Source organism: Rousettus aegyptiacus, unplaced genomic scaffold (genome assembly GCF_014176215.1).
Source record: "Rousettus aegyptiacus isolate mRouAeg1 unplaced genomic scaffold, mRouAeg1.p scaffold_m13_p_5, whole genome shotgun sequence".
Lineage (NCBI taxonomy): Eukaryota > Metazoa > Chordata > Mammalia > Chiroptera > Pteropodidae > Rousettus > Rousettus aegyptiacus.
This window is the reverse complement of record NW_023416308.1, coordinates 120,083,746-120,110,609: the sequence shown is the minus strand read 5'-3', so window position 1 is coordinate 120,110,609 and position 26,864 is coordinate 120,083,746. Positions and strand designations below refer to the sequence as shown.

Below are 26,864 nucleotides of genomic sequence, written 5' to 3'. Positions count from 1 at the left end.
GGCTAGGCCTGTTAGGTTGTCATAGAAACTAACTTCCGGCCACACCCTGGGTGCACTTAGTCAGCATGGCCAGGTTGGGCCAGTGACCCACAGGCTGGTGACATCTGAGGCTGGCGAGTAATCTAGCCTCAGGGCGTGTGTCCTGGCCTCACCCTCCTGGCGGCCTTAGGACACCTGGCGGAAGGGAACCCAGGTGGACACGGTGCCTGGGGCAGCACGCCACCCGGGGGTCCGCAGCTCGGCCGGGGCCAGCGTGCGCGGGGGCCGCTGTGCCGTGTCTCCTGTGCGGGGGCCAGGCGGCTGGGTCTAGGGTCCCTCAGGCCCCCCACCCCACACGGCTGTGCTTCCTGCGGCTGGGGTGGGGAGGCCACATCCGCCTCCAGAGGAAGCCATTCTAGGAACTCCTTACAAGGGCTTCAAGGCAGGGGCCGAAGTCCAGGTGTGGCCGAGCTGGGTGGCAGGGCAGGTCGGCGGGGCGAGGGTGGGGGAGGGCAGCTCACAGCGGCGGTGCCCTGCGACAGCGCGCCAGCCCCCGGGGCGGCCCCTTCTCTACCCAGGGGCTTTGTGCAGCTGAAGCGACCTGCTGCCTTCCCCGGGCCCCCTCTGCGGCCCACCCAGCATTCCCCACGGCCCACGGGATACTCAGGTGAGGTGGGACACACACTCACACTCTCTAAGCAAAAGGACCCATCAGGATAGGTCAGAGGTCAGCGACACCAAGACAGGCCTGGCTGAGGCCAAAGGCTCCACCCTCCCAGGCTGGCTTGCTCTGGGAGCCACTGGACTGACCCGGCTTGGCTGACAACCTGGGCCTCGGGGGAGGGGTCCTGGCTTTGTGGGGAGCCCGTGGGCCCCAAGGGGGATTGCTGGGCAGCTGGAAGGGGTAGGCCGGGCCTCTGCTTGGCCCACGGGATGGGGCCACAGGCCAACACGGCAGACTGGCCGCTAGGATGGGCAGGCCCTGCAGGGGGGCGCACGTGGACCTGCCACAGGTGTGGACAGAGGACAATGGCACTGGGTGGCCACAACTCCTGACTCAAAGAGAAAACCAGAATGTTAAGTGGAATCACCCCAATCTGGGGGCTTTTGAAAAATCAGGTCCGTCGCCGTGTAATTCACCTGCCGCAAATTTAACTGTGTGGCCACTTCCTTCTCCCGGTGTCCCGCCCCCCGGGCAGGCACTGTGCAGGCTCCAGAAGTCAGAGACGGGTCACCCGCCCGGCCCGGGGTCTGGCTTCGCTGTTGTGCATTCGAGGTCCCTGCGACGGAGGGTCCCTGCCGCTGAGGACCGCTCTGCCGTGGGGGGCGTGGCACTGCTCTCCGCCCACCTTCAGCTGCTGGCAGCCGGCAGGAGCATCTGAGCCACCTGGGGAGCCCCTGCCCGGGGAGGTGGGGCTCAGAAATGACAGCTGGGTCAGAGCCCGTCATCTGGCTTAGAGTGAGTCTGTGGGCTCAGTCCCGAGACAGGTGAGACCCGGGCCCTCAGGAGAGGCACCAGCACTGGCCCCACGGCTCGTCACGGAACAACGGGGGCCTGGGGAGTCACTCTAAGGATGGAGTGGAAGAGGGCGGCAGCCTGTAGGGACGCCGCCACGTGGAGTCCTGGGAACAGTGGCGTCTGGGCCTGGAGGGGACCCGAATCCAGGCTGGGGCTGGGCTGGTGAGGCCTGGCCCTTGACCCTGGCTTATGACAGGGAATCAGTGGGGGCAGAGGCAAAGGGACAGCCAGACCGGCACTGAGGGCGTCCTGTGGTGGCTGCAGTCTGGGCTCCATACACAGCCGGCTGGGGCTGGGCCAGGCCAGTGACCAGCCAGATCTGCTCCAAGTACCACCTTCCCTGCTGCCTCCTGGCTGGTCCCTCTGGGGAAACCTGGGCGCTGCGACTTTCCAGAGCAGTGGGAAGGACAGAGGAGCTCCTGTCCATCACATGGCCCGGGGTACGTCCCCAACAGCACACGGGTAACCTGGTTCTGGCGGCTACAAAGTCCACTGAGGGCAGGAAGTGACTCAGCATGTCCCCTGGCCCTGTCCGACTGCTGCGGGGCACTGTACACACACGGGGTGTGGACTCCTGTCACAGGGACGCACACCCGCTTTTCTGAAGCCCGACACTGCTGGGGGAGGGGACCTCATGACACGGAGCTGTGGACCTCGTCGCTGCCAAGGGCCGCAGAGCCTCTCGCTGACTCAGCGAGGCCCAGCAGCCTGCACGCACCTCAGCGGTGCTGGTGCTGTGTAGGTGGACACACGTCTGCCACCCACGGGCGACACGGCTGGGGCAGGATGGGCGGCCAGCCGGCAACGGGCTTCTCCTGAAGACTGTTCTCCAAGGGACCCTCGCACTGGCTGCTCCTAAGAGGTCATTTTGTGTACTCGTTCCTGACCTCTCGCCTATTCTGCGGAGGCTCACCCTGCACGCCAAGAGTGTCGAGGTCAACGGGGATGACCAGCACCCACCCGCCATGGTCCAGGCCCAGGGGCGCTGTGTGGGCGGGCCCCTCTCTGCAGCCTGTCTCTTCTTGGCCTCAGTGGCCCGGTGGGCGGGGCTGGAGGGACGCACAGCTTGCCTGCGCCCTCTGGGAACGGAGGACATCAAGGAGGCTCTGCCATGGTCTGGGGTGTGCCTCGCCCTTCCCAGGAGCCTGCTCCCACTTGGGGGCGGCCCTGGGGGGCAGGTCGCATGACGCCCCGAGCAAGCGCTTGTGCCGCGGGTACTTCCAGGAGCCAGCGGCAGAGAAGCACCTGCGAGAAGCCAGGAGAAGCGTGCCTTTCCCTCTGGGAACCCTCTGGGTTAACAAGGCCCACAAACCGAGGACTGGCCCTCTGGAGCAGGAGCACGCTCCTTCCTGAGGTGGCCGAGGGCTTGCCCGGGGTCCCCAAGCTCACCCTGACACAGTAATGTGGGCCCAGTGGGCAGGCTGTGTGCCGCCTCCTCCTAAAGGCTGGCTTAAAAACCTCAGGAACAAAGCAGAACACCGGAAGACAGAAATGCCGCCGTGTCCAGCCTAGGGCTCCCCAGAGACAGGCCGGGAGGGACAGGGGCGGACGGTGTGCCCACCCGCTCCTCCCACCGCGCTCTCCCACAATGAAAGACCACGCACAGCCCTGGACGCATGTTTCACAACTTTAATAGAATATTCTAACTATTCTGTACAAATTGAAAACACCGTATTCAGTTACAAATGTGTCATAAGTAAGGCTGAGCACTCTCCAGGCCCGGTCACAGTGTGGACCCGGCACCTACAGCGGCCAGGGACCGTGGTCACACTCGAAAACCCCACGCGCCCGCTAACGACAGGCTGCTCTGAACCCAGGGCTTTTAAGACAAGGCGCACGTGGGGGTGACAAACGGGGGCTGCGGAGCACGACGCGACCCTGACCGCGGAACGGGGGGCGGTGCCCCCTGGCCGGAGCCCTCGCCGCGGACGCGGGCGGACCCGCGCTCTGCCCACAGCCCGCCCGAAGCCGGGGGGGCGGGGGGGGGGGGTCCGCGCGGCCGCCGCGGCAGGAGTGCAGCTCCTCCCGCGCAGGCCTCGCTCCTAGAGGCCGCCACCCCCGTGCGGCCACGTCATCGGGTCTCCAGCCACGAACATGGTTTCAGAAACACCAAGGACAAGGGGCAGCACGCGTCCTAAGCCCTCACGGCACGAAAGAACAAATAAATACGAGGACGAACCAACCACACGAGCTCGCGCCTCGGCTGTGAGCCACGCCCCACCCCCGCCCCGAGGACAGAGAACGAGAGGACGCTGATGGCGGGACCCCGCGGGACCCCGCCGCACAGCTCGCCGAGACGGCGGATGCAGAGGCCCGGCTGGCGGGGGACGAAGCGCGTGGGTTTCTTCACAGGAAAGAAGTCAGTCTGATGGCGGGAGTGAGGTGACCGCTTCTAGATGCCCTGGAGCTGCGTCCCCAGGCCCCCGCCCTGGGCGACGAGTGACCCTCCACCCCACCCTGGGGTGGCCTCTGGGGCGCTCCCAAGAGCAGAGCCTGGGAAGTCCACTGAGCTGCATCCGAGGCCGTAGAGGGTGCTGGAATTAAACCTATTTCTGAAACGCGTTTAAGTTGCCACTGTACAGGTTAAGCAAAATAATAAGGTAAAAGGAAAAGTTAAAGTCAAAACCATGCACTGAAAACGAGTTAGCCGGAAGCGCGGTCAGCGGGCGTGCGACGCTGCTGCGGCCGGGCCGAGTCCGGACACGTCTGCGGCGGCGGCGGCGGCGGGCGCGCGCGTCTCACTGCTGCTTGCACTCGGAGGGCTGGCTGGGCTCCTTCTGTCAACGAGAGAGGGCAGGGCTGGAGGGGAACCGGGCACCTCGGCCGCCGCGGACCACCCCGACTCGCCACGCTCATGCCAACCGGAGAGCGGTCACTGCGAACACGCTTAGAGCAGCACCGAGAGACGCGCCGACGCCCCGGCACCGGCCCCACAGTACGGCTGCCCCTTCTGTCCCGAGACATCGCGGGAGACCCTCCCACGCGGATTCAGCAGGAGGGGCTCGGGGACTAACTGAACCGGCAGGAGACCCTGTGCCAAAGCTGGAAGGCGCCTCTGGGCCCTGGGGAACCCGCGGCGCTGCCCCCGTGAGAAAGCGCCCCATGCCACCCTCAGAGAGCTCAGCACCGGAGACGGGGAGGCTCCTGCCTCTTCCCCAGGGGCCAAAGAGCGCCAGCACAGCCATGGCCCAGAGGCCACCGCTAGGCTCCACGGACAAGCCCCAACCCTCCCAGAAGCCTCCATGTGGGAGTCCTGTCCTTCCAGAAAATGTACCAGGGAGGGCACCGCCGCACCGAGAAGCAGGTACGCTTCGATGTGACCTGACGTGCGTGTCTCACACCACCGTGACCACGCTCAGCACCCGACGCATGCCGTGTGGGGCCGACAGCAGCCTGAGCAAGGATGACAACTTCCCCTTGTGTCTGAACGAATGAACGGACTAGTCAGTAACTAGGACTTTTGGCTGCTAAGGTCACGCATCGTTCTCGCAACATAACCTGGCGCGTCTGTGGCACCAAGAGAAACCCGCGCCCTGCACCACGGGGTTCTGAAGGAGCCTCCGTGATAACAGGCCCGACACCGCCCACGGCACGAGTGGGGGCCGCGGCTCGTCCTTTGGAAGTGGCGTTTAAGAGATGAGAAGCCAAGGGTAAAGGGCTCAAGAAGAGAAAGTAAGAGCCTCGGACCCTTGTCCCAGATTTTTATTTGTTAACTGCGACAGAAAGAGCAGAAGGACAAGCCAAGACCCTCCGGGCTGGCCCTAGGTGTCTGGCCAGCACCGCCCAGAGCCAACAGCAGGCCACTCGGGAGGGGCGCCTGCCCTGGCACCTGTCACAAGCTCCTCTGCCACACTGCCAAAGGACCAACGCACCAACACAAGACACACCTGACCAGAAATCATAGCCAGAAAAGTTCAAAATCAAATGCTGTCCTTTCGAGGGCAGGTGTGGAGGTGGCCGACTCGTGGCCCAGGGAGTCAGATGCCAGTGTGGGACCCGCTGGGGAAGGGGAGCGGCCGCAGCGCCAGCGTCGCGGTGGCGGGCGGTGGGCGGCGCTGCGCTTCCCGCGTTTGCACCCAGAGGGGTCGGAGGACGCGGCTCGGGGGGTGACAGGGGGCGCGTCTGTGGGGCTGAGCGTGGGGGCCGGGGCGGCCGTGGGGCACGGCCGGGAGGGCCTCTCCACGCTGTGTCCTTAACACACGCACGCACAAACTACAGCCACGTAATGCTATGTGACGGCGTGGAGCTCAGGCCGTGCTGCCTGCATCGTGGCGTACGGCGTCAACCAGGAGAACGTCGTTTACTTGTCTGAAAACAAAATCATCACTGGGGGATAAGGACCGCGGAGATACTGGTCCTCTCTAGGAGACCAGGAGAAGGGGTGTCGGGGCGCCAATGGTTTCTGGCCTGTGACGCAGGACCAGACTGTACCCTGAGCATCCTCTGTTTAAGGTCACAAAGTTTAATGACAGCTCAGTCACTCGATGCTACCGATTACCTAGGGGGAGGAGGTGCCATTTCCAAGATACACACTAAGAGCCCAAACTGTGCCTGGCAGGGCCACGGGTTCTAACGACGACCACTGCCCTGAGAAGGGGTGAAGACAAGTCACCAAGCACACACTCAACTGGCACAGCCTCTGAGGGGCGCAGAGCCCCCCCTCCCCCGAGAGGCCCACCTGAGGGATGGCTTCCTCCACGGGAGAAGCCTGAGCCCCTCAGAGAGGCCGATAACCTCAACCCTCCAGGGGCCTAACGCTGCGCAGGCGCAGGCGTGGCGCTGTCCGTGGTCACGCTGAGCCCTCCTCCCCTCCCACGGGCGGAGGCTGGCCTGCTCGCGGCTGCCTCCCATGACAGGGAAGGATGCGGGGGGAGCGGGGCTTCAGTGACACGTCTTTAGACGTGTGGGCAGCAAGAGCTCAAAGATGCAGGGAAATGATCAGCCCGATCCCGGAAAGCACAGACGGTCAAGGGCGTCCGTGCGTTTCACCTGCCTGGGACGCTCCCTTCGGGCCACGTCCGCCCGCCAGTGTGCCAAGCCCGCACGAGGGAGACAGGAAGGCGACGCGGACGCGCTCAGGGCGGCTGCACTGAAGGAGCCCCAGGACCAGCGTGCCCTCCTGCGACGGGAAGGTCAAGTTCTCATGGGCACTTTACACACTGGTCGCCCGTCAGGCAACATGTGCAGCCCCGGCCATTTCCCAGGCGTGGACGTCACTGCCCACGTTTCTCATGGCTTCTCCTGCTCCCACCTTCCTCCCTTCCCCCACCACGCCCCACACGGTGCCACGAGAGAGAGAGAGACAGAGAGAGAGACAGGGCCCTACGACTGGAGCAGACAGAGCTGCGGCGACCCACACAGTAGGGGGCAGGCGGCTCCTGGGGCTTGCCTGTGCCACTGAAATCTACACTGGTTCTCTTCCTACGGGGCTGGAACTTTCCAGCGACGTCAGACAGCACTTCCTGACGCGCACTCCACACGGACACCGGCTGCTGGCACCCGAGCAGTGGGCGCCCTCGATCACCTACTGCCCTGCAGGTCGCCCCAGTTTGACATCGCCAGGCGTGCACCAAGAAAAAGCACAGCAGGCCGACCCCAATGGCCGTGGTGACGGGGTGGCAGTGGCAGCCCGTGCGCCATGGCCTCCGAGTACCGCTGGTTTACGTGTGCCACCCTGCGGGCGGGCGGCCGACCTCCCAGGGCCCTCTCGATCTGTCCTCTTCCTGGAGGGCAGTCCCGATGTCAAGAGAAACGCCACACCAGTTACACCTTCGCTGCTTAGTCAGCGAGAAACGCTGGGCTCGGCCAGCGGAGCCAAACACCGTTCCTGCGGGTCGGCTTTGAAAGTCGCCCAGCGGACACTGGCCGAGACCGCTGTCCAGAGCCCCGCGGCCGGCCGAGCGCACCGCGGCGGCCACTTCCGCTTTACCCACAGCCGCGGCCGGGCACGGTTACAAAGCACAGATCGGAAACCGGGAAGTAAGGAGTGAATGGAGTTCCACCTTACCTAGCAATGCATGAGTGGGTAACTGACAAAAATTACACCTAAACGGGGAAAAAATTGAAAGGAACTGTCAGCATGAAGGAAAACGAAAGGCACAAAATCATACAGGGGGAAGGAGCCCCTTTCTCATGACACGAAAGGGCTGCAAAGTACCGGCCTGGAGACGAGCCACCGGCACCCAGCCCCGCCCCGTACCTGCCCGTGCGTGTGCACTCACGTGACGTGTGCACTCACGTGACAAACCCCTCTAAAGAAGTGCACACAAAGGAGCAGAAGCGTCACATCGTGACCCCAGAGGGCGAGATTCAGGTCCTCACGCTTCACGCCAATAACCTACTCACGTTCAGTCATTTTTCACCTACCCCCAACTAAAGAAGAGACTTGGAAACCCTATGGAGGGTTAGAGCTGCCAACTCCCTACGCTCTGTCACATTATCTGTGACCCCTGGGTGGGAGCACTCCCCTAGAAAACAGACGTGAGACAGAGATGTGGCGAGGGAAGGGCACAGACCACAGAAGGGAACACGACACGGGAACGGGGTGCCTGCAGCCGGCGAGACACGCGGCACGGAGCCAGGGCGCCGGGGCCTGCAGGGGGCGCAGCACCCCGAGTCTCTGCTCAGGAACCCGGACGGTGAAGTGCGTGTCAGCACCCAAGGGCAGGGCGACAGCCAGCTCCACACCGGGGGATCGGGCGCGGCAGTGTAAGGTGGCATACTGCCTGGTTCTAACTAGCGGACACCTGCGACCTCCCCAGCCCTCCGGGTGTGACCACACAAGGCCGGGCCCCAGGTCTCGCGCCCCCCTCTCGGGCCCTGACCGCCATCACGCACAGAGCCAAGTGCGGTTGTGCGTTCCACAGTTACCCTGGGACGGACAGGCCGCCTCGAAAAAGACGAATCTTTCCGTGAGCTTATTCCCAGGGTGCATCTATGTGGCACGTTTAAAAATGTTTTAAACCCCCCTCCCAGCCTCCCCCAGAAGGAACGACTGTGGGCATGCGTTCACGGAAACCTGCGGCACTGATATATGAACTACAGAAGCAGGTCGCCAGGCTCACAGCTTAGTGGACAATCCACTGTAGGCAAAAGCGGGGAACGAACGAACACACACACACAGTCTAGTTAACCAGAGACACACATCATAAAACACCAGGCAATGTTAGTATCCTGACAGCCGGTGATGCACGTAATTCTAAGAGGCAGGTGAGTTACACGCTTCGTGCCAGCGAACAGGAGGAGATCCTCGCCCTGAGCCTCAGGGCTGCAGGAGAGCAGGGCGCGCTCAGAGCGTGTCAGATGGCACAGTCCGCGGTTTAAGCTCACCTGGGACCTTGAGTAAAACTCCAGACTAACAAGTACAATTAATGGGGTTGCCCACTCATTTTTATCAGTTTAAAAGCAAAGGTTCCTATTATTCTATTTATTTATTTTTTAATTTTTATTATTTTTTAAAGCTTATAGCACCTGGTATTCCTAGGTGGTCCTAGTTTATTTTAAATTGTGACATACATAGACATACATTCTGAGTATCCTCAGCCCAAGTATAACTGTAAATTATGTCTGCAATTCCAGTATTCTATTCATTAACACTGACGACACCCCCCACCCAAAGTCCCTTTCTTTGTATCCATTCCGAAAACAAAAACACAAAAGTTTGTGTCATTGGTTACATCAGTACCTTAAAAGAATTAGAAAATCTGGAAAATAAAACTTGCTCATGGAACAAGATCACGCAAACAAGACGGCTTGAGAAAGCGGGAAGAGCACTTCGCTGAACACTCACACTTAATATTCGAATCGTGCACGAAGTGTCTAAACAGTTCCTCGCTCGGGCATTTCTCTGAGGAGCGCCCGGTGTTCTAACTCGAGAATAACAACTGCACATTCACGGCGCCACTGCGTCAAAGTGGGGAGCGTGTGTTAAAAGCTCAGCGGCGTGGCACACACAGGTTGGAGTCGCCCCGAAAAACTAACCTTGGAGTTAACGTCGACGTCGTCCTCCTCTTCTCCCTCCTCGTCGCCTTCCAATTCCTGTAGTAAAGAGTGAGCGGGATTTAAATTCTTGTGGACTCACTGGCCATCAATTAAAACGATACTTCGATTTAGAAGCAAATCATCACTACCCATAACTGATTAAATCACTTTCGCTAAACAAAGTTATTTCTGGGTATCTTTTTGTCCTTTTAGACAAGCCTGAAATAAACGTAGTGCTGAAAGTAGATTGGGTTTGTTATATAAGTATTTTCTAAGATGTGTTTTCTTAAGCCAACTAATCGCGGGGTCAAAATCCAGACACGGCGGCGCTGGCTCTCTCCTGGGCCCGCACTGCAGCCGCAGGCCTCCAGGCGGCAGCGCGCTGCGCAAGCCCCGGCCGCCCGCCTGCCCGCCGCTCAGGGAAACGCTGCGGCCGGCGCGGCCTGTCTTACCTCCTCTTCTCCTTCTTCGCCTTCTTCAAACTGAAAAGAAGGAAAACACGTGCTCAGGTTTCTCGAGCATGATGGCGACCTGACCCAGACACAGTCCCTGTCAAGCAGCCCCACCGGTCAGGCCTCAGGACAGCAGGAACGCGGTGGGGATGCCGAGCAGAGGGCCGCGGCTGCCCCGGGCCAAGCTGTGGGGCGATCTGCTGCCAGACATCTCCGGGCACCACCACTGCGGGGCCACTGCTCATGAGCCTCGCCGTGAACAAGATGCAGGCGCCTGAAAACCCAGCAAAAGAAGGACTACGGACGGGGCGGAGGCAGCCGGGCCAGCCGCGAGGGCGTGCACTGCGAGCGCAGTTCCTTACGGATGGGAATCCGGTACCACCTGTACCACGTGCAAGGGGATCTTCCTAGAAACGTACTAGAACCCGGACGTGTGCACTTTAAGTAAGTCAGCACCGACGGTACAGGGAGACCTCCAACACCAGCTGGTCGTTACCGAACCGCTCCCATGTCCCAAGACGTCACTGGTCGGCTCTCACTCAAGTTCTGAATGTCAGACTGGGTTCAAAATCAGACCCAACGAGACCACCTTTATCACCGTCAGCTGCACAACACGAGGGACGTGACGATTCCTTAGGCTTTCTCTGACAAACGCCAGCCTCAGCGCGCCTCACACCTGCGGGCGGCTGCGGTTCCAGCGTGGAGCGCACGGCCCAGGGCACGAGCAAGACCCGGACAGTTTGAGCCGCGCCAGAACTCGGGTGCCCCGGCACCACGCCCGACCTCATACCACACTTACCGAGCAATCGCTCTGCCGGGCACTGCTCTAGGAGTCGCCCCCAGGACCCCCTTTACAGATGGGGCATAAGCACTAAGGGGGCACCCGGCCGCGGTCCGGCAGGCAGCTTTGAGCCCCGCTTCTCGGCAGCTGCACACGCCAGGAGCTGTGGAGAGCGAACCCCGCATGGGCGGCACGGAGAGCACGTGATTCTCCCAGCCGTGGCCCCCACGCATGTGTGAGGACAGGCGCGCGCGCAGGCGGCGTGTCCAGGTTTCCGGCCGACAGGCGCACGGCCGCAAGCACGTGGCCGGCAGCCTAGGGGCGAGCTCCGGCACACGCGCAGCGGCGCCATCTTCTCTGGCTACCTTTAATGAAACTGAACATTCGGTTCCTTGGTGGCAAGAGCCTCGTTTGAATCTTCACGGGTCACCTGCGGTCAGTCCTACCTCACCGGCCAGAGCAGAGGACAGTTCCAGCCTCACGGAAGGTCCCACCGCACAGCGCTGGTGTGGAACGCGCCGTGTAACCAGCGTTTCCTAAGACTGAAGTCTTAGCAGCTGCTCGTGAGCTCGGGTGCCCGGAGCCCCGCCCCTCCTGGCCCAGGATGGACCAACTGCGTCTCAGATGTCAACCAGTCCCCGGCCACATGGCCAGCACACGCTGTCCCAGTCCAGCCTCAGGCACAAGGAGAAGTGGTAGCAGAAGCCCATTCTTTGGGGTGCGAGGCAGCCCAAACCCACCAGCTCCTGCCGCCCTGCCCCACGCCCCAACGGACTCCCCAAAGGAAAAAACCTAGAAGCATCCAGGGGACCTAAGAGCAAGAGAACAAGTATCATCTCGCACACACTTCCAGGACACGCTACAAAATAAAACTTCGTCTCCACAAATCCAGAAGACCTGTGGCAACCTAAGGCTTGGTTACGAGGCAAACTGCTCAGGTGACAGTCACGGGACAGCCAGTGGCTGTGGCCGGGGCCACGGGCCCAGCTCTGACTGTGGAGCGCGGGCTCTGCTTCTCCGGGGCCGACACGCCCAGGCCTCTGCTGACGAGACTCCCTCGTGTGTAGTGGGTGTCAAGGTCACAGGCCTTGGGCGGAACACAGCGACTCCCGGGGTCTTTAGCGGACCCCCTGACATGAGTCAAAGGGCAGGGCTAACACGGGCCGCCTCAGACTCCCGCTTCTCCCGCTCCCGTGACCTCCCCTCTTCCCAGTCTACTGACCCCAAATGCCACGGCGCTACGCCCCATGTGTCAGGTTGGCGACGGACACAAACGCAGGCCTGGGGTGTTCCCGAGCTGCCGCTCAGGCCCCCCCACCCGCCAGAGGTAGCACCAGGGGCTCCCATGGCACCTACGTTGTCGTCGTCCTCTATGGCCTCCCCCGTGAAGTACAGCACAGCCCGTGGGACTATCCGCTCACGGAAGAAGTGTCCAATCTCGAAGTCGGAGGCTAAAGTGAATTCGGAATCTTCATCCTGAGAGGAAAACCTGCGCGTTAGCTCATTTCACGGGATGAGCAAACACGACGTCTGTGTCCCACGCCCTGCCCGCACTTTGGTGACTTGACGTAAAGCCCCCGATGCCAGCTCTGCTGGGCGAAAGCCGTTTACGAGCTTAAGTGGCTTTACAGGATCCGCGCCCCCCACCCCGTGACCTGGTGGGGGGCAGGAGTGCTGCAAAGCCCGCATGTGCGACGAGCTTCTGTCCCACCCCACAGAGCAGCGACACGAGTGCACCCCGGGTTTTCAAGGAGCAGGAATGAAAGCGAGCAGGTGAGCGCTTAGGACATGCGGGCTGGAACATCAACACGAGGGACTGCTGGCGAGGACGCGAGTCTTACCAGCGATTCTCCATCCCCGGACGCTAGGAAAAAACACAAAACGTCCGTGTTACACTGACAGCCGAAAAAGCTCACAGCCCACACAGACGGCTCCGCGGACAGACAGAACAGGGCGCCCCGCAGCTGGAGGTGCCCCCTGGTGGGCGCCGGCAGCACCGCACTCCCGGCCGAGGGCCGGTGCCCGAGCTTGCTCGCGGGCCGGGCTGGAGAACGCCGAACGCCGGCTTTCAGAAAAGCATTCACACGTTTCAAGTATTAACAGCCATGTCAGGTGGCCCAGACTGTGGCCACCGAGAGTATCTGTGCTAAGCAAAGATTTAACTAGTGTCCTGCCGAACCACCCATGACAAATGGTGGAGAAAGGGGACAATCTTTAGTCTGAGTCCTGAGTGTCACGGAGGCTCTGCGTCTCAGCGAGGGAAAAGCCGCGTCCCGGTCGGTCTGGGAGGGAGGGCAGGGCGCAGTGCCGAGACCCTCTTCCTGCGAAACGAGGAACGTCCTTGTGGGCAGGACGTCGCTCACCGACACGCGCCCACCGAGCGCCTCAGCTCTGCACTGGAAGCCGTGCTGCGGCTGGTCTCAGCACACACGTGAGCACACAGGACGTTGGCAAACTAGAGCCCGCCATGCAACCGGGCATGACAGCCAAGACAAGGCCTCGAATCCACGCTCAGCGAAGCTAATCAAAGGACTCCACTTCCCGTTCACAGCTCCGACTCTCATCAGAAAGGAGATGTCGACCCTGCTGGTCTCACCCCGCCTGTCGTCTTCCCGTGAGTCTCTGGCTTGCTGGCTCTTTCCCTATAGCGGGCGCAGCAAAGTGGCCAAGCTGTTCGCTGCAGAGCGCCAAGTGTTGGGGCGGGAAACACCCTCCACAGGGCGGTCGGTGGTCACCAGGCCCTGGCGCGTAAGCATCCTGCAGGCTGTTTGGGGACCCTGACCTGGGGGTCAGAGGTCAGCACATGGACCAGTCACTCGCTTTTGGGATCTGCTCTGGAGGCTAAGGACAAAGAGGGCGCCGGGCCAGCCTGCGAAGGTGCCTTTACTTCGAAACGCGTCCCACCGGTGTGGGTGTTTCCCTGACTACCCCACCACGGTCCCCACTGTCTATTCATTTTTCGAGCTTACCACTCGAAATCATAGCTGGTTACTTAAAAAAGATCCTCCCGGACAGGAAGCTGAAGGACCAAATGTGTGGCCGCTAGCATCCGACACACCAGCACACACCTGCTGTGTCCACGTTCGAACACAAACCGTAGAAAACAGCCTCTACGGTAAAGACGAGCAGGCTGATGGCGAGGGGCAGCTCGGTGAGTGAGGGCGCCAGGCTCAGAGACCAAGTCGAGAACCAAAGGCTCAGACTTGGGCGCGCGGCGGTCAGGCCAACCGCTCACCACACCTGTAGCGGGGCCAGCAGTCCTTGACCTCAACTTGGCTTTGGTCATGGGAAATAAAGAGCAAATATCCTTCCTCACACCCATGTCCAGACGCTGCCAACTGGTCTGGCCCTCACGCTCTCTCAGGATTACAAAATTAGACTGAGACTCCCAAGCAGCCGACTCTCAAAACAAGCTGCCCAACCTCTCCCGGCTCAAAGGTTCCATCTTTACTTTATGACTTACGGGGAAACAAAACACGACAAAACAAAATCGAAGCTTCCAAGCTACGATTCTACCCTAAGTCTTTCAAAAGTAGAAATCCAACTACTTATTTGTCACAAAGTATTAATTCTCAAACCCCTTGTGCTCCGTCAAACCATGCAGAACAACAAAACCAACCAATGAGAGAGGGAGGGAGGCAGGGCAGGTGGACCCAAGCTGTGCACGTGTAACCAGCCAGTGACAGGGGCCTGAGACGGGGTCTACAGCGCAGCAGACGCCGGAGGGACACGGACAGCGAGGCATGGCACGGACGGGCACAGGCCTTCGCTCCCGCTTTCTTACAGTGGAGCTACTACAGGGCCTGCCTCGGCTTCCCTTCCTGCTACGAGAACCCCACTCCTGACACCCGCATGCCCCCGGGAGCACCTGGCACAGCCCCTGACCCTTCGATGGCTGAGCTGGCCAGAGGCCTAGGACCGGACCTTTTGGGGGGAAGTCACTGACGTAAGTACAGGTTCCCCCGCTACCTGAAGGGAGCACGTCCCTCTAAAACCCTTGGCAACCGAAGGGCGGACTGCAAAGAGGCGACGACCATCGATCCAGATGGAAAAACTGAGTGTTCCCAGAACCAGACGAGAACCTACCAAACCATACCAAGTAACACTTAAAGTGACACTAACGGATGAGAAAAACAGGCACGTGACACACGCCACGCTCTCTGCACACCGCAACGGCATTTCCATGCCACCCGCTGCTGGGTGCTCACCAGGGGCCACTTCGCTGCGGGCAGAACCTACGGCAGCTTCGGCAGCTTTCAGAGTCGTCCTCTCTGCATGTAAACAGCACGAGCAGCGCGCGGTGGTTTTATCTCGTTCACCACGACCGAAACACGTATGGATGCCCAGCCTCACGCTGAGCTGACACGCCACGCTCTCCCTCAGGCCCTCCCGACACTTCGGGGCGCCCTGCTAAGGGACGCGCATGGTCAGATGCCTGCAGGCCCAGTCAGAGCCGCGGGGCGGGACACCGAGGTGTCAGTGTGGTCCCGGGCGGGAGCTCAGCAGGGCCGCTTGGGCGGCCGGGTGCTGCCGCCTCTGGAACAGCTCAGGCAAAACAAGTGCTGAACACTATTTCCACCTTCGCCTTTTTTTTTTTTTTTTTTTTTTTGCAAAATACTGAAAACCTTCAGGTTGCTTTCGGTTAGCCAAAACAGGTACTACGCAGGTCTGTTATAAAAGCGAGGTGGTATAACAGTTTTGGAAAGCGGGGATACCTACACGTGATCAACAGTCACAACCCAACCCACTCACCTTTCAACGGATTGAAAAAGTTGAAAAACGAATCGTTAGGAACTTGTTTGATAATTGTTCTGACGGTGCCGCGCCCCTTATGTTTCTGCTTTTTCTTGATCGTTTTGACAGTGACATTTTTTCCTTTCTTCCAGTCAATAGTGCACCTATAGGGCCAAGACAGCAGTCACGGATACACGCCTCATGAGGAAAACCACAACGAATGCACACAGCAAGCAAACCACAGCTCTAAGCCCAACCTGGACAACTGCATATAAACCCACCTGCAAGCGAGCACCACACACACGGCCGTGAGGCACGCCTGGAGGTCAGTGAAAGGGAAAGGGCCTGGCCTGCCACCACCCTGGGAGGGAGGTGTGGGCTCCAGCGTCAGGCTCCTGCATCCGCGATGGCATTATTTCCCCGAGACGTTCTGCAAGGATTCTGCCATGTTTTCTGGGACTCGCCCCAATCAGGGCTGGGCAAAGGAGCCTCAGGAGCCTGTCGCCTGCTGCCCCTGTACAGACCCCAGAGTACACGTGAAGTCACCCACTCGCGTCCCTGAATGCTCAAGGCAAACTAAGTGAGGGGCACAAGGTGCAACACGGAAACAGGCGACCGCCGCGAATACTGATGACCAGTGCGAAGCCCGCGGGCTCCAGGCGGTCCTCAGCGGGGGCGTCGAGCACGGCGTGCTTTTTAGCTTTTTAACTCTTTGAATCACCCTGGACCCACAGGTAACACCTGGCGGCATCTGAGCAGCAGCTGCTCTAGAACAGGCCTGGAAAGCCAGGTCTACTTCTCACGTGACAGCTGGCCTGGGAGATAGCACTTTCTAGGTTACTCCAGCTGTGTGAGTCCAGCAGGATTTTAATAAAGTTCTGAATTAATCGCATGGGGAGATTCACACGGACAAGTACTTGATGTACTTGTTTCCAGTGAATAAAAATAATCACTTTTAATTCAAGGATAAGACAGTCTCCTAAATCATTTCAAACCAAGAGCAATGAACCCAAACCACATTCGCTCTCGGCCGAAGCGCTCAACCACGAGCCAAAGGACAGCTACGCTGTCCCACCGATTCCCAAGCAGGCGACTGGCCAACACAGCCAGCCCGACTCGGTCCGGCAGCAAACGCCCCCGCTGAGGGCAGTGACCCCAGCTGCACCGGCGGTGTCTAGAGAACCCGACCCCCCACTGAAATGAGCGCGCCGGGCCACTGTCCCAAACCTGGCCCGCGTACCCACACGATCTGTTTCCCAGCACCGGACACCACATCCCCACCCAAACAACAGATTATTTCAATCTCTGTCTCCTGGGCTTTTAAGAAGATTAAAGACTTTCTGCTTTATTCCTAATTTCCATCTTACTCGAAAAGTTCTAAAATCATCTGGTTTCGTTTCAGAAAAAGAAGTTGAAATGGCATTTCCTTACCCGTCACAGTCAACTATTTCAGGACCTTCAAAGGAAAAGGGGTCGGCCTTATCTGGCTCTGACTTCATCTTGTACGTTTTCGTCAGGACTGAATTGGTGAAGTAGTCATTGGGTTCGAAGTGGAACTCTAATACAAAAGACTGAAAACGAAAAGTCAGGGTGAGCACACCTAGACTCCACAAACGCCCGCTGACACCGTGAGCCACACGGCGCCCACGGGGAACCAGCCCCTCCCTGAGCCGGAACGGTTATGGCTGCGTAACAAAGCTCCTCTACTGCAAAGACACTGGCACGAAGTTAGAACACAGATGACAGGCTGGGGGGATCCGCTGCTGTTTGGTTCACGGAACGGGGGGAGGGTCTGCAGGGAGAAGCTGGGCATCGGCAGCCCAGCCGCCCCCCCCTCTCTCTCGGGAAAGTGGCAAGACCCCACGTGGGGGGGGGGGGGGGACGACGGAAGCACTGACAGGGCCTCCCCGAGCCGCACCAAGGACAAGTTGGTCCCTCATTCACAAAGCACCCTACAACCCGAGGAGACACGAACGTAACGGAAGCGTGGACGAAGGGCGCGCGCGAAGCGGCGGTCACAAACACGATCGAATGGCCGACGGGAAAGGCAGTCGTGTTCACGAGTAATGACGATAACCGAAAGATAAGACGAAAAGCCCCCTTTTGGGGCAAAACGTACTAAGAACAAAAACTGCAGTACCGGCGAGTGCTTTGGGAGACCAGGAACGCTCATAGACGGGAAGCAGCTTTGTAAAGGCAAATTTCGGAATGTCAAAAAAATTTAACAAAAGACATTCTCTGACTCAGTAGCACTATTTTGAAAAGTCTGTCCTCCTTGAGGAAGACACCTGGACGGATGCGCTGACGTGTGCAGACAGCACCTCAGCTGAAGCTTCATAAAGGGAAAAAGAGAACCTTGGGGAAGTGAACCGCAGACAGTCTACGAAGGCCAAGGCTGGGTTCAGACCCCGCCTCTGCCTGTGACTCTGCCTGTGAGTGCTGTGTGACCTGCGGAGGGTACTCTCCACCTCTGTGCGTTCATGCCCTCATCTGCTAAATGGAAATGACGACCCCCTCTCCCCGAGCTGACCTGAGTAATCTGACAGCGCTCAGAACACGGCCAGGTTGCGGGCTGCGCTTGCCAAATGCTAGCTGTTTCTTTCCACTTTCATTACAATGGTATAGCCAGCAACTGGGGAAAAAATAAGTTAAAAAGACTAAAAACAAGCCACTTCCATAAAACAGGGGGGGAAAACTCTCCAAAGAAGGGGGGAGGAAGAGGAAGGCCATGAAGGAGGGAGGAAGTAGAGGCTTAGCAGACAGACACGGGTGATCAGAGGGTCAGGGAACCACCCAGGTTCGAGAAGGGACAGCAGTGGGACAGGGCCAGGAGGGACCACCAACCTTTCCAAGAGGAGTGTGGACTAGGACTAGAGAGGAAGGATGTTCAACGGACCCAAGTCACTGGCCTGGCAAGTCCAAGTTCAGCAAGGGAAGGAAGGCAGCCCCTGGGAATGGAATCTCCTCCCTTCATCTTGCCCCAGCCCCGGGGGTATAAAACCCAAACTGAAGACGGAAGGCAAGGGGGCTGCCGTCACCCCAGAACTGTCCGAGGCCAGGGCCGCGAGCGCGGGCGGGCAACCCGGGGTGGGGCTGGACTAGTGGACGGCACTGGCGCACCTGGTCCTTCCTCACGCCTTCTTTTGTTCACACAGAGGTCTGCAGCCTCCTCTTTCGCTCTCCATTTCCTTCCCCTACCATTTCTCCAAACCAAGTATGCTTGTTTCTTTTCTTCACGTTTTCCTATTTTCTTCTCCCCCTGGACCTCTGTCTAGTCAAGAGTATCCCCAACACAGCCGGGGATGAATTAAAGTGTTTGATGGAGCGGTAAGAAAGGGCGCGAGGAGGAGGTCCTCTCATTCGCCCCACCGGGAAGCGAGTGCGAGAGCAGATCTCTCTCCTGCCCAGCAACGCCAAGTCGGGGGCCACTGCCTCGGCCAGCGCTCATGCCGAGAAGGCCAGGAGGTCCCCACGCCATGGGTAACATGTCCGCGCGTAACCCTGGACAGAGGGAAGGAGATGTGATCACTGCCCGTGTTTCTCTCTGAAGCTGGGTGGTTGTTTTCCTTCACAGCTTTAATGCCTCAGACATTTCAGGGTAATTTTTAAAATGAAAAGACTGTGGGGGAGATCATGTTATAGTTATTTCTAGAGCTGGAGACTTCTCTAGTGTTTTTTACACCACCTGGCATTTCCTAATCTCCTACAGTAAGCACGTGACCTTTGCAGTGGGGGAAGCAACAAGGCAGACAGGAGATGGCTCGTGGTCCCCCACAGCGCGGGCTCTAAGCTTCTGTGAGGCCCCGGACGAGGCAGAAGCAAACACCTGACAGACAGGCTGGGAAAGAGAGAACACGGACCCAGAAAGTCACCCGACGGGTGTCCGGTAGGAGCAAAAGAAGAAAAGAGAGAAGTAATCCGAAAAGGAAGAATCAGTACACTGAGTTTAGATGAATCACAGGTGAGAAAGTTGTGTGAGGAAAAAACTCAAGAGTCTTAGAGCATCACATACTCCATCCAGCAAAGAGATTGACACAACTCACAGTCCACGCGGTCCCACTGCCACAGGCTGCCGCCAGGGGGCGCCATGGCAAGACCTCCGCACAAGTGAGGCTTCCTGGGAAGGGGCTAGAGGGAGGCACTGGGGTAACTGGGGTACTGCAGGAAAGATGAGGTTCCCCTCTGCTACCGGAGTGGCCTCTCAGCGTGTGAGTAGGCGTCCCTTTGGCTCGTGCCCTGACCCCGACCTGCAGAGGGACAGCTGAACGTCACCCCCAAGAGTGGAGCAGACGAGTGGAAGGAACAGACGCAGGTGTGCCCCCCCCCAGCCTCCAGCAAGTGTCGCCTGCAGAGTGAGGAAGAGGGAGACGCCATTCACGCTGGCCCTCGCTCGCTATCTGGGACTGGTGCTGAGGGCAAGAAAGAGGCCGATGCTAGGTCCCCGCCGAGACCCTAACCCACAGCCCCCAGGGAATGTGTCTCCAAGACCTGAAACTGAGAGTCACCGGCCAGCCAGTCAGTCATGTGTCATTGGAAGTGCTGTAGCACTGGAATGGAACCAGTTAGCCACGGCCAGACTAACAGGTCACGAACAGTGCTCCTGCAAGGACCCAGCTCAGGCAGGATGGCGTGCGCCACCCCGAGATCCCTTCGGAGAAAGCGGGGACTGGCTGAGGTCTAGTGCCTCTCACTAACTGTCAGGCAGGTCCCCCACCCTGACCCTGACTAGCATTGAATGACACTACGGCCAATATTTTGGAAAACATAAATTTTGTGACAAAGCCAAGATCAGGGAAGCATTTTTCAGTCTCCTCTATCTGTAGTGACTTTTCAGAAGTTTCTTTCATTAGAATCCTGGATTTCTTTAAAGCGCTGGTCATAAGTCCCTATCTGCCAGCCTCTCAGACCTGTTTTACACACATTAGGTCCTTGTAAACCCGGGAAACACTCAGGAAAACGATGGTATCACCCCATCTGACACAGAAAACGCACAAGCTCAGAAACGGGGCCAAGGACTCCAGCCCTGTGTCTAACGCCTGCACCTTCCACCACACGGCTTGTGGCCTGAGTTACCTGGCAGGTGGGCAGGGCCCAGGCGGGCCATGTGAGAGCTCTTCTACTCCTTGGGGTGGGGGTGGGGGGGTCTCGCTCAGGTCGCCCAGCACCCGAGAGTGGCGGGTGTGGATGTCTCGCCTGGACTCCAAGTTCTCTGAACCGCCACCCCCTCCCCACGCCAACAGGAGCTCAAACAAGCAGCACTCACCATCGGCTGTCCGGGCTCGGAAAATCTGACTTTAATATCCTGCAGGTGTTTCAAGATTGGCTCGTCATATTCCTAAACACAAGGAGAAAAAGGGAATTCCGAGTGAGCTACTGAGAAGCAACACACGCTCTGACGGCGGTCGCACGCACTTCCAGGTGCTGGGCGATGCGCCCCGCTGGAGCGCCGTCCTTGTCCAGGGCAGCTCCCCGGGGGTCACCCATCTGTTCACCGACCACCGGTCCTGGGGTGGCAGCAGTGAGGGGCCATCCTTCTGGGCCCTGGAGCACTGGTGACCGTCCATGCTGGCACAGAGGGCAGAGCCTCCGACGCCGGGGCACGAGCCCTGCTGGAGCTCACGGCACCACCCGGCGCCACTGTGCCAGGGATCGGAAATACCGTCACGTGAAGTGTCGGTCCTCGGCTTCTCTGAAGAGTCACGAGGAACACCTAGGTCGACTACCGACCCAGGGGCCAACGTCCCCCCTCACGGCACGTGGCGATAAACACCCCCCGCCCACATCACACAGTGCTCAGTCGCTCCTCGCGGGGAACTCACACGCGCAGGCGTGACTGAGCGCTGCGTGCTTTACGATGCCTGTCACTCCAGCAAGTCCAGGTGAGAAAACGTCAGAAAAGGAATGACACGACTTGAAACCTGGTGACCACAGACTAACGCGAGGCGCTTTTGTGTGTAAAACAGCTACTTCTCTGCCCCTGAAGTCGAGGGATTGAACAGTATTTCTCGATGTTCCACTGAGTTCTAGGAATTGAATCTGATCATCTCCAACTCTCCAATTTTAAATTCTTTTGATGTTACAGAACCCCAAAAATGACAAAGACATGTAGCAAGTTCCTAGAAGACAGTTTCAAAGAGGCCGCGTCAGCCGGAGACGCCAGACACTGAACCCTGGACCACATGTGGCCGAGCCCGTGCTCGGCCGACCCGCACGCGCTGAGCTCGGCACCGCCCGACAGGGCCCGCTGGGATGCTCTCCCAGCCCGCCGCCCTGGGATCTTCGCGCTTAGCCCCTCAGCCTAGCAGCGCCCGCTGGCCTCCCCCACGTTTACCAACACCCACTGCGTTCTCAGTGTCCTCGCTAGCCCTGTGCCGCGGGCCACCTTCCCATGGACCCAGCAGAGCGCAACGCCCGACACCAGAGACCCCTGACACTAGGCCCTGCCACAGGGACCGAGACCCACAGCTGCTAAGCCCCAAATTTTCAAGCCTCTGCTTGTGCATCCATCTTGGCCGCCCCCGAAGAGAGAACTGAGGCACCCAAAACCGAGCCCATCTTCGGGACTCGACATCTGACCAGAATGGAACCCGCCGTACGTCACCGACAGCGCGGCGCGCTACAGAACCGCCGACATGTCTCTGTCCAGCTTGAGACAGAAAGCGACGCGACGTCCTGTAGGTCGAAAACTGAAGCACTGCTGCCAATGAAGAGGCCCTGGGGAGAAGGGAAGGGACACCCGGTAAAGTGTGGCCAACGGCGCGACTGCCCTCAAACCCGAGGACATGCGACGGGAGCAGCCGTGGTGGCGGCCCCGGGTTCCTGACAAGCTGGCCCCGTGCCAGGAGCCTGCTCGTCCAAGCAAGCTGCCTTTTAGCACCCCAAAGGCCCCCCACCAGTCTGCCCTCATACACAGCACGCCCCGACCGACGGCACAGGCATCACCCGGAGCACATCACAACACAGACCCGCCGCTCCGAACCTGCGTGTCCCCAGGGTGGGCACGCTCACCTCGGTTTGAGAAAAACTAACCTACGAGCCTATCTACCTGCTCGCTGGCGTGGGCACCCTCCACCTTGGGGCACGCCAGCACCCGTGAGGAGCTTCTACCAGCACCTCCAACTCTCAGTGCCATGGGGGGGACAGCCGATGTTGCTATTTAGCTTTAAAAGCTGCTCAGGTGATTCTAACATCCAGTCTGGGCGAGAATCTGCCACATGTCAGTCAGTCAACTTTTCCAAAGGAATTTCTGGCTCAAGGCACATGATCCCGTCTTCTTAACCCCACCTGACCGTTCCCACAAAAAGGAAGCTCGGACAGGAAAACAGGCTCCCGTGAGCCGTGGGTTCGTGATGCTGCCCCCGCTGGGAAGGTGAGTGAGCAATGCCTCCCTCCCACCTGCTTACGTTTCAGGAAATGGAGAGGCAGCAGCAAGGCAGGAGCAGGCAGAGGCGGCATGGTGGCAAGATTCTGAGAACCGCTACTCATGTATTTCTAAAACTTGGGGGACAGCCATGCAGCCACAAGCATCCCCTTGAGTGAGCCGAAACGGGAAGCGCTGTGCGGGCTGTCAGAACACGTCTCGACGCATAGGGCCGTCCCTGTGGCCTCGATCCCACGAGAACCCGGACCGCAAGTCAGGCCCTGACTGATGTGTATCCTGGACACTTAACCACGACTCAGTCCAGAGCAAGTCAACTCTGCTTCATTTTCACTGATTCGCCATTTCGTTATAGAAAGTTTGACAGACCGAGAAAAAGAGCGAATGGTCATAACAAATTTTTAAAGTAAACTTCAAGGGAAGCAATTGTAGAATATCGGAAATTTGTTACATATTTATTTACACAACTAACGAGGCTGCACAGAGGCCTACTCACGTTTTAAGAATCAACCAATGGAGAAGTCTAAGTATGCGCAGTATGAGTGTGTGTATACATGCATACACACACACACTCCTCACACTCACCTGCCTGTTCGCAACAGAGTAACACTGAGCAGGCTCTCGAACTTGCGCATAGGCTTTCTGGGGGTGAGGCAACGGCCCTTTTACAGGAGGTAAACCGCCTTCGAGTTCTGACTCGGATTCCAGACCTTCCCGCCAACCGCTACTCAGGGGGCTGCGACAGTCGTAAACCCTCCCGGCGAGGTCGAGACCGCTCACCTGAGTGGCGGGGGCACAGAAAGTGCCTTTCTACCCACATGAAACTCCGCTGAACACCCAGGTCGGCGGCGCGGTTTTCAGACCGGCACCGGTCTACAGGGGGATGTGCGCTGACCTGGACCAACTCGCTCAGCATGTCCACGTTCCTGAAGATGGTGAACCAGAAGCCCGGGATGCCTTTGGGGTTTGGCTCTTCTGCCGGTGCTGCTTCTTTTTCTGCTATGACTACTTTATTTTTCATGTCTCCCTATGAAATAAATTAAAGATACAAAACAGAACACTTATCACAAAGCAAGAAATAAGGAAATGATCCAAAGGCTTAATGCAACATATAACTTCAGAACCTCACACAAACTGCTATTGCAATTTTAAATGTTTCTGAGGGACAAGGCACTCAAGGCATTCCACGCAGATGCAATTCTACGGTCTAATCTCACAAAAGGGGGGAGAGCTAAGGAGGTAGCCCAATGCCACCGAGTGCCGGCTCCATGAGGCGTCCAGCTGGGGACGATTACCTACCACCAGATGCAGCTCCAGTGTCTTCAGCAACAAGGGGCTGCCAACCTGTGTGCCAACTTTAAGGGGACAGCTCTACATGTGGGACAGACGCAATGTGAAGACCTCAGGGCCCCGGGGAGGGAGGTTAAACACAGCACGGCATAAAGCCATGGGAAAGTGTGAGTGCTCCGTCGCATGGGACCCTTAGGAGAAATGACCACGAGGGGCTTTCTAAAGGAGCAAAGGCAGCTTCTCCTTGAGCTGTAAGGACCTGACTCGCGACTCTACTGATCCACAGCCACAGCTCCAACCAGGCCAGGTTCTGTCTATTTTTCAAAGATCAAAAACATTTACCAACACTAAGAGATACTTTAAAAAAGTCCCTAAAGGTTAGTATTACAGGACAGAAGCTGCTTGTTTCCCAAACACAAAATCTGACTGATGAAATTAACCCTGTGGCATGCCGGGAGGTTCCATGGCACTGGAATGGGACCTGTCCCCAGGAAAAGGCTGTGACAGGTAATGAGCAGGGCACATCTCTAAAATGACCTTTAACTACCGCTCTAAAGAGGCAAGATGCACTAAGGCTACTTCTTCGACGCTGCTGGTCCTTGAGCGGCGTGGCATGGGGGCTTCCGATACGTCCTCTCCGCCATGACCCACCCCTTCCACGCTGACCACCGATGGGGGCCCTCCCCTCATGGGGGTGTCTTTTCTTTCTCTTGACTGAGATTGTTACCGATGTCTTAGTCTCTGCTCACCCAACCCCATCTTGCTACACTACCAGGAGCTGAGCGTGGAGCTTGTGTCTGGATCATCACACTGACAGGACCAGGTCAGATGACGAGCTTGCCAAATGCTTGAGAGTCCATCAGAGAAGTCTAAACACCCATCCAAAGGGGGACCTACCACCCACTGCAGCAGCTCTTTACTCTGTCAAGTTACATCAGTGACAAAAAAAATAAAAATAAAAAAGCAAACAAACAAAACACGGAAAGACATTTCCTATTTCCAACAGTTAAAACAGAACACAGATTCGCTCATCAGCAAAACAACTTACAGCCAATTTATCCTCCTCCTCATTCTCACTGTGCCATTCCGATTCTGCATCTGTCGGCTCAACATCACCAGTGACGAATTCCCTCCTCTAAGTAAGAACGAGACTGTTTTAGAGCCACATTAAGTTATTCAGAAAGCCAAGGGTTAATGTAACGAGCTTGCAAATAGCATCTATGAAAAGGCCGTGAAAACTGGATGCTTCTGTAACTTATTCTGAGGTTCTACGTTTTAGGGCTTAAAGAATAACATTCGACGATTCACTGGGTAGCTTTGGACGTGTCGCCTGCAGACAGGCTTGAGCCACGCTGACCAGGCATAGGGCCGAGCCCCACCTTGTCGAAGAGAGGCTGGTACAGCGCTGCGTACTTCCTCTCCAGGCCGTGGACCTCTTCGTAGAACTTGGCTTCTATGTGCGCACACTTCACCTGCAGCTGTTTCAATGCGTTGATTCTTCTTTTCACTGCTTTTGGTAAGCTGGAAGAGAGCGGAAAAAATAGCCACGTGCCTGCCTAATCAAGGTGGCATGCTTTTTGACTTTATTAACATAAATTTAAGTTAACGGAGAACATCCTCACTACGAAGAAGAGCTAACAGTCATTAAGGAAAGGGCAGCTGGCACTTGGCGTGCAGTCTGTCAACGTGGAACTGATCCTATTCCCACAAGGCCCCACCCCCAGCCCACGTTTCCTCAGTGGCTGTGCCCCGTCACCGTTCCTAAAGCCATCGACTCTCCCATTGCCGCCCAGGACCGCCACATGTACCAACTCCCGTCTGCAAAATCCTCATAAAACATGCCCTACGATGCCACCTGCCAGTAAACCCTCTATGTGGGCAAGGCAGACCCGCGTGTCCCATTGCCCACCATAACAGCCACGGAACACATCAAGCCCTTCGTGAGGGAACCATGTAGAAGGTGGACAACTCTTGGTTCTGAGACCAAGCCCTGCACTGACAGATGGAAGCCCAACAACAGCTCGTCCCTTCCAGAAGGAAGACAGCCGGGCCCTGAGGGACAGTCCCAGGGGGCCATTGTCGTCGCTCTTGCCGTGCAATGCAACCAGGACACAGACGTCTTCTGACAAAGCGACGGTTTTGATGTCGTGGGCTCACACACATGAGCCAGAGACAGGCTGCTCTCTCAGGTGACTAGGAGCCGCCAGGAAGAGCAGGCTTTCCGCCTCCGCCTGGCATGTCCTTCCCCCCGGCCCACAGGGTGATCGGCGAGGCCCTCGACAGCAGCACGCGCCGCCATTGGGCACTCCGCATGCTGCGTCCTCTCTGCAACCTGCGTCCCACTACCGGACTCGGAGCCCGAGCTCTCAGGTCTGCAGCCCCGGTGCCGGCTCTCAGCAGGCCGTCTGCGGAGCGGAAAACGCACCTACTCCTATCTGAAGGGGCCGGGAAGTCGGTCTTCTCCTTGGTTGCCCGCGGCGGCATGAGCCTCGCGCGCAGCATACTCACGTCTCGATGTAGCTGGAAGGCGTGTGGGAGACGCTGTCGAGCCGCTCCTGCAGCGCTGCCAGCACCTGGGGATTCTGCATCACCTGATCCGTGAGCTTTTCTGTTACGAGGCCAAAAAACACATTCTTAAAATATTTAGTATTTACTTTAAAGGCGACTGAGGCCAGGGGTGACCTGACGGTTCCTCGTGGGAAGTCAGCACTGACTCATGCCACGGCTCGCCATGGGGAGCTGACCCTCAGC

At 58.3% G+C, this 26,864-nt stretch overlaps 1 protein-coding gene and 1 non-coding gene across 6 annotated transcripts in view; both read right to left on the bottom strand.

The window, feature by feature from the left end:
* Window positions 1–3,112: 3,112 nt before the first annotated feature.
* The window catches only part of NAP1L4 (nucleosome assembly protein 1 like 4), a 39,590-nt gene continuing 15,838 nt past the window's right edge, over window positions 3,113–26,864 (bottom strand). For 4 of the 5 annotated variants that reach the window (XM_016131158.2, XM_036220597.1, XM_036220596.1 and 1 more), the window contains 12 exons: window positions 26,622–26,721; window positions 25,493–25,634; window positions 25,162–25,248; window positions 23,719–23,850; window positions 20,709–20,780; window positions 16,877–17,016; window positions 15,464–15,609; window positions 12,553–12,575; window positions 12,068–12,187; window positions 9,931–9,960; window positions 9,479–9,535; window positions 3,113–4,275 (listed from right to left, as the gene is read on the bottom strand). In XM_016131158.2, the coding sequence (XP_015986644.2) occupies window positions 4,237–4,275; window positions 9,479–9,535; window positions 9,931–9,960; window positions 12,068–12,187; window positions 12,553–12,575; window positions 15,464–15,609; window positions 16,877–17,016; window positions 20,709–20,780; window positions 23,719–23,850; window positions 25,162–25,248; window positions 25,493–25,634; window positions 26,622–26,721 (1,088 nt within the window). In that variant the 3' untranslated portion in view covers window positions 3,113–4,236. Of the gene's footprint in view, window positions 4,276–7,505; window positions 7,544–9,478; window positions 9,536–9,930; window positions 9,961–12,067; window positions 12,188–12,552; window positions 12,576–15,463; window positions 15,610–16,876; window positions 17,017–20,708; window positions 20,781–23,718; window positions 23,851–25,161; window positions 25,249–25,492; window positions 25,635–26,621; window positions 26,722–26,864 lie in introns of all 5 variants that reach the window. The other variant, XM_016131162.2, reaches the window with a different exon arrangement.
* On the bottom strand, window positions 19,919–20,045 carry LOC118603311. Its single transcript, XR_004951185.1, has one exon. It is a non-coding gene; the product is annotated as a small nucleolar RNA SNORA54 (small nucleolar RNA).